Below are 5,951 nucleotides of genomic sequence, written 5' to 3'. Positions count from 1 at the left end.
TATTTTTTTTTTTTTTTTTTTTTTTTTTTTTTTTTTTCCATGTCCGGCAACGGATCGCAACCCTCAGTGTCGCCCCCGTACCGGACCGGGGACCGGCAACGGGATCGCAACCCTCGGTGTTGCTCCCATGCCTCGCTCAGCCAGTGAGCGGGAACCGGTCTGTATGTGGGATCCGAACCCTCGGGCGGGAGTGCCGCCGCGCTTCCCAAGCGGCGCACTATCCAGTGCGCCACCGGGCCGGCCCCTAGAATTAGATATTCTAAAAAACTCTAAATATCATAATAAAAATGGAACACAGTCAAAGGGATTGAAGGTCTAAGATTTCATGGCTGAAAAACAAACATTTCTAAATTCAAAAAAGTTAAAGAATATACAATTCAGTACCTATTTAACTTGCACAACTAGGAATTCCATCATGAATGCTTGACGTATGACCTTTTAATGGTAAAATAAAATTACTTTCCAAAAGATTGTGAAGATAATGTTATGAGAGAAAATGAGAAAAATACCACACTATAGAAAATTTCCCTAAGTGGTTTAGTTTCTTCCTCCTAAAAGCTGTCACTCAACTTTGCATTTGGAGAAGTCCCTGACTGGCCTCGTGCCAGCTGCAGCAGATGTTTCCAGTGCCATGAAGCATAAATGACATTGCCAGGATGGTCCCCTTTTCCTTTCACTTGATTTGGAAGATCCTGATCTTTTGAGCAACAAATACAGGCTTCAAAGTGACCTCACGTACCCCCGAGGATATCAACTGAAGACCAAAGAAAAACTAAAGTCTCAAGTCCCACAATTATAATAAAGTATTAAGAGTTTCCTCTACATATTTTTCTAACCTTTTTCCCCTTATAGCTTTTGTAATTCCTAAGCACAATCTTGGTCGTACAAAAATATATAATATTTGAGTGTACAATCATTAGACTGATTTTTATAAATCAGTTAAGGAAGCTGTGTTAGTTGGTATAGTCATAACTTTACAGTTACCGCTAAGTTTATAGTTGGCATAGCACATATTTTATAAATCAGTTAAGGAAGCTGTGTTAGTTGGTATAGTCATAACTTTACAGTTACCGCTTATAGTTGGCATAGCACATACTGCACATAACATGTACAGATCCCAATGTCAGGTGGATACTTGAAATATATTTCCATGATAAATATAAAATATATTATCTTAACTAGCTAAAAAAGGTTTTTCAAAGCTTTTCATTTAGAAGCAATAATTTTAATTTTATAACTTTTTTTTACCTTTATCAATATTATTTGTTGTTTTCAATACAAGTAAATAAATCCTTATCAATATTTTAATGGAAGGTTTTCTAATTCATTTGCTAATTCTCAAGCTGAATTTAAAAGCAACTTTTGTCATCCAACTTCCCAAAAGAATTATAGCAATAAAAATATAAAGTTCTCCTATTTTTATATCATGTTATATAGGAAGTAGAGCAAAATTTGTGCTGAGTCTGACAGCATCTTAACTAACCTGTTTTCTACTGATTCACTTGCAAACTTGACTAACTAATATAGGTCTCATGATAAACATAAGGAACTGTTATTGAGATCTACCAGTTTTGATTACCTTATTATATTTAGCATGAATTTTCCAGTCTGGGTAAGCACAGAATCATCAAGAAATTGTTTATAGACTCCAGCAAGCTATTTGCATGGCCTGCTACACTCAGTGAAGGAAACAGAGGAGGACAGATTCCACAGGGAAAAGGTGCTAGAAGTAGTGTTTTGGGAACTTTTAAATCTTTCTCTGCTACTGCTGTATTTTTTCTCAGCTACGAGTATTTGTCCATTGCTTTCGCCTGCCCCCCATCCCCATCAATTTCCAGGCACTGCCTGTTAGGAAGCCGTCTCCACCATCACCACCAGCCATTTCCTCTTGTTTTGCTGGGTGGAAATGAAGAACAGCTGCATCCATTCAAGCAGCCTCATCAGGGGAAGATGAAAATGATAATCATTTAATCAGCAAGCCCGGCAGAGTGCCCATTATCATCACAATGTTTCTCAACCCTCTCCTCTTCAGAACAAGCATGCCCAATGCATTTTACCCTTTTTTTTTTTTCTGGTTAGTACATTTTCTATGTATTTTAAAAGTTATATACCTAAAATTAAGACATAAATTTCTTCAAAAGGTTTAGACCAACGCCTATCCACTGCCATTTTTTTCACTGTTCAACACCCTAACAGCATCAGACTAATAAAGAAAAGAAAATCCAAAATGTGAGATGGTTCATTTAGCGACCTTTCTTGTGAGATAAAACATAGGCCTTAAAAGAGAAAATACATGCACACACACAAATGATTCCAAAACATTAAACATCGTTGACAAGTTTAAGGTAGACCGCTTATAGTCATGATTATAAATGAAAAAATAATATTTAAAAACTAGTCATAAATTGATTATATATCAAAAGAAAAATAAATGGAATAATCTTTAAATGATAAAAACTCTTTAACCCAATTATTTACAACATATATATGTATCAAAACATCAGATTGTACCCCATAAGCATATATATTTTCAATGTGTCAATTAAAATTTTTAAAAAGGAATTCCTTAAATTACCATACAATTTTCACATTGCAGGCATGTTTAGCATCTGTTATTAAATTTATTACATTCTTATTAATTTAACTTTATTAAATTTAACATTTTTGATTAAACGTTCCAGAGATAGGAGAGGACTAAACTCAGGCATATTACCAATGTAAGGCTTCTCACCATATCCTAGCTGGGAGATGATAAAGTCAAATTCTTCGATGCTGTGCATACTTGCTAGATCGCCACCTTCTTTCCTACAAGCAGTCAAAGCATCTCTCTGGATTTTCTTCTCCTCTCTGTGAATCTTATAACAGTGACCTGCATATGGCCACCAGTGACTAGGACAGTTAGTAGGCACATCACTTTCTAGAAAAAAAGAGGGTTTGGAAAACATGGAAAAGAGAAGATTTGTTTAAAATGGTAACCATATTTTCTATCATTCCATATATGAAACAGTTCATAGTTATTAGGAAAATAAAGGTAATATTTATTTTTCACTTGAGGGGTGTATATATTCACAAAAGATAGACTAAACCATATTTTCTATCATTCCATATATGAAACAGTTCATAGTTATTAGGAAAATAAAGGTAACATTTATTTTTCACTTGAGGGGTGTATATATTCACAAAAGATAGACTAGACATATTCTATTTTGTTTTTATTTTTTATTTTTTTATTTTGGCAGCTGACAGGTATGCTGTTATCGACGCCATGCTCTAACCGAATGAGCTAACCGGCCAGCCCATATTTTGTTTGTTTCTAAATCAAAAAAGTAAAAGAACCATCTTTTCTATTTGAAAATAAAGTCAAATGGGAAATCCCTTTTTAAAAAAATTGTACCCACAACAAGACCACACTAAGATACAATAGACTGACTTTGTCTACATCTTATCATCAGCAAACCTATACTAAACATTTATTATACACTGTTTCAATGCCAGAGGCCTGAAAGATTTGATACATAATACATGCCCGAAAAGATTTCAGTTTACCTTTATTCTATGGACATGATCGAGCCAGTCATTTTTGAGAGGAAAAGCAATACAAATAAGGCAGGCAGAAGAAAGATGAGCATGCAAGCAGGGAGTAGAACGGGTCAGTGACAGGGGACCACTAAGGAGCATCCAGAATCATAGCAGCTTGAGCCACCACCTGCACCTCTGCACTGACCCACTGCCATTGACTTGCTCCCCACAATGACATGTGATACTGTGGCTAGGAGAGGAATTTAGATTCAGACGTCTTTTGGGTAAAACCTGAATTTGCCACAGGTTGTGTGGTCTTGGGCAAGTCATATTACATGAACCAAACTATCCATATATGTATAAATTAATACTAATATTAATTTTAAACTACCTATTCTCACTGTGTTCTTCCAAATTAGAAAAGAGTAGAGAAAATGTGCTTGTAAATTAAAAACACCACACAATTATTATTTAGTTAAGCCAGTATTCAACAACCTTATAGTTGCTACTAAGAGTTAAGACCAAATTTCATAATCTTGATTATACATTACAAAAATATAATAGTAATGAGCTGGGGAAAGTGACATGAAAGATGTTTGAAAGCAAAGACACAAGGTGGTGTCCATCCCTATATGTCCTTGAATCTGGTACAGGGCCTGGCACATGGTAGGTATATTGAGTATGAAAATTGAAGTTATACTTGACATACAGTAGCTTGTTATTATTATCTTACAGATATTATTTCAAACAACAATTTGGCAACATACCTTGCTTAGAGAGGTACCATGTTACCAAATGAAAGTCAATTTATATATTTAAGCTTGCTATTAAATGTTCTCAAATGGCTACCTCAGCACATGTTCAATATATGGTACCTTTCTTTGTTATTCTTTTAATGAATTGGTCTCATTTTCTCTTAAAGGCAGAGACTGTCTGAAACACCTTTGTTTAAGCCCAGGATTCTATGCACAGCAGTCATTCAAGTCAATAGTCAGTCACGATGTCCAAACACTGTATTATTGTAATAGAAATGCATATTTTTAAAAACGCTACTCCCTCAATACAATTTATATTCTGTACACTTCCAGTGTTTACAAAAAAAAAAAAAAATGTTAGTATAGCTCTGGAGCCCTCTGGTGGGTTATGTTAATTTAGCTACCTAGGAAACTGAAAATAATGTCAGCCAATGCGGAGAGCTTCAAAATATTTTCAAACATGAAAACAACCAACTCAAGTAAAATGAAGGGACAGCCACAAAAGATCACTTGTTTCTCCACAACAGCACTGTCCAATAGAAACATTTGTAAGCCACAAATGTAAGCCACATACATAATTTTAAATCTGCTAGTAGCCATAGTAAATAAAAGTAAAAAGAAACAGGTAACCTTTACTCTACTAATGCATTTTATTTAATGTTATATATCCAAAATATTACCATTTCGACATGTAATAAATTAAAAATGAGATATTTTACATTTTTATGCTAATACTTATTACTAATGCATTTTATTTAATGTTATATATCCAAAATATTACCATTTCGACATGTAATAAATAAAAAATGAGATATTTTACATTTTTATGCTAATACTTATAATCCAGGGCATATTTTACACTTGCAGCACATCGTGTTTCAAACTAGACACATTTCATGCCCTCAATGGCCCCAAGTGTTTAGTGGCTGCTGAGTTGGACACTACAGCTCTAGAGACCTGGGAATCATGGATGGACAGGACAGTGTTGCAAGGACCAATGCAATATGATTGAATTCTTGCCCCAGGCACTCACCAATCATGTATGCATAATTTGATCTCTGATATACTTTTCCAAGCTCTGGTTTATTTGAGTTTATAGATAGAATAATTAATCTAGGAAGTGTAGAAATGTTCAAACTCCAATATCAAGTAAAGGTTAGCAAGTCAAGCAAGGGATGTGAAGTAGAGAAATAAGAATACTGAGTGTTTCACAATAGGTATAAGATTTCGTAAGAAGAAGAGGTGTTAATATTTCCACTTTACAGATGAGAAACCTAAAACCAATGGGGTAAGTAATAAGACTAAGTTACAGAATTCTGCCTCCTATATTGGAGAAACCATTAAATAACCATTCTCTCCCCAAAGTGGCAAATCCAAGTCTTTGAAAAAGAATTGTATGAGCTTTTCCAAGAAAGAAGAATTATACCATTTCTCTTATAGGAGGAATAGAGGAGATAAAATACAAAAATGATTTTGGTTGCCCTAAGGCATGACCACAGTCATTATGGAGAGCCTGTAAAGTTTAATCAAACCCGGTAACTGTGACCTTCATCTATACCCATTAGAGATCTTGGCCAAATCTATGTCCATTAAAATCACAAACACGCGCCGGCCCGGTGGCGCACTGCTACAGTGTGCCGCTTGGGAGTGCGGCGGTGCTCCCGCCGAGGGTTTGGA

The 5,951-nt window shown here is 35.1% G+C and overlaps 1 protein-coding gene across 1 annotated transcript in view; it reads right to left on the bottom strand.

Moving 5' to 3' along the window:
* The window catches only part of MRC1 (mannose receptor, C type 1), a 43,554-nt gene that overhangs the window by 9,866 nt on the left and 27,737 nt on the right, over positions 1-5,951 (bottom strand). The window contains exon 9 of the mRNA XM_008584437.1: positions 2,732-2,917. Within this exon, the coding sequence (XP_008582659.1) occupies positions 2,732-2,917 (186 nt within the window). The remainder of the gene's footprint in view (positions 1-2,731; positions 2,918-5,951) is intronic.

This window comes from Galeopterus variegatus, unplaced genomic scaffold (genome assembly GCF_000696425.1).
Source record: "Galeopterus variegatus unplaced genomic scaffold, G_variegatus-3.0.2 Scaffold3260, whole genome shotgun sequence".
NCBI lineage: Eukaryota > Metazoa > Chordata > Mammalia > Dermoptera > Cynocephalidae > Galeopterus > Galeopterus variegatus.
The sequence above is the reverse complement of the archived record's forward strand: the minus strand, read 5'-3'. Positions and strand labels throughout refer to the sequence as shown.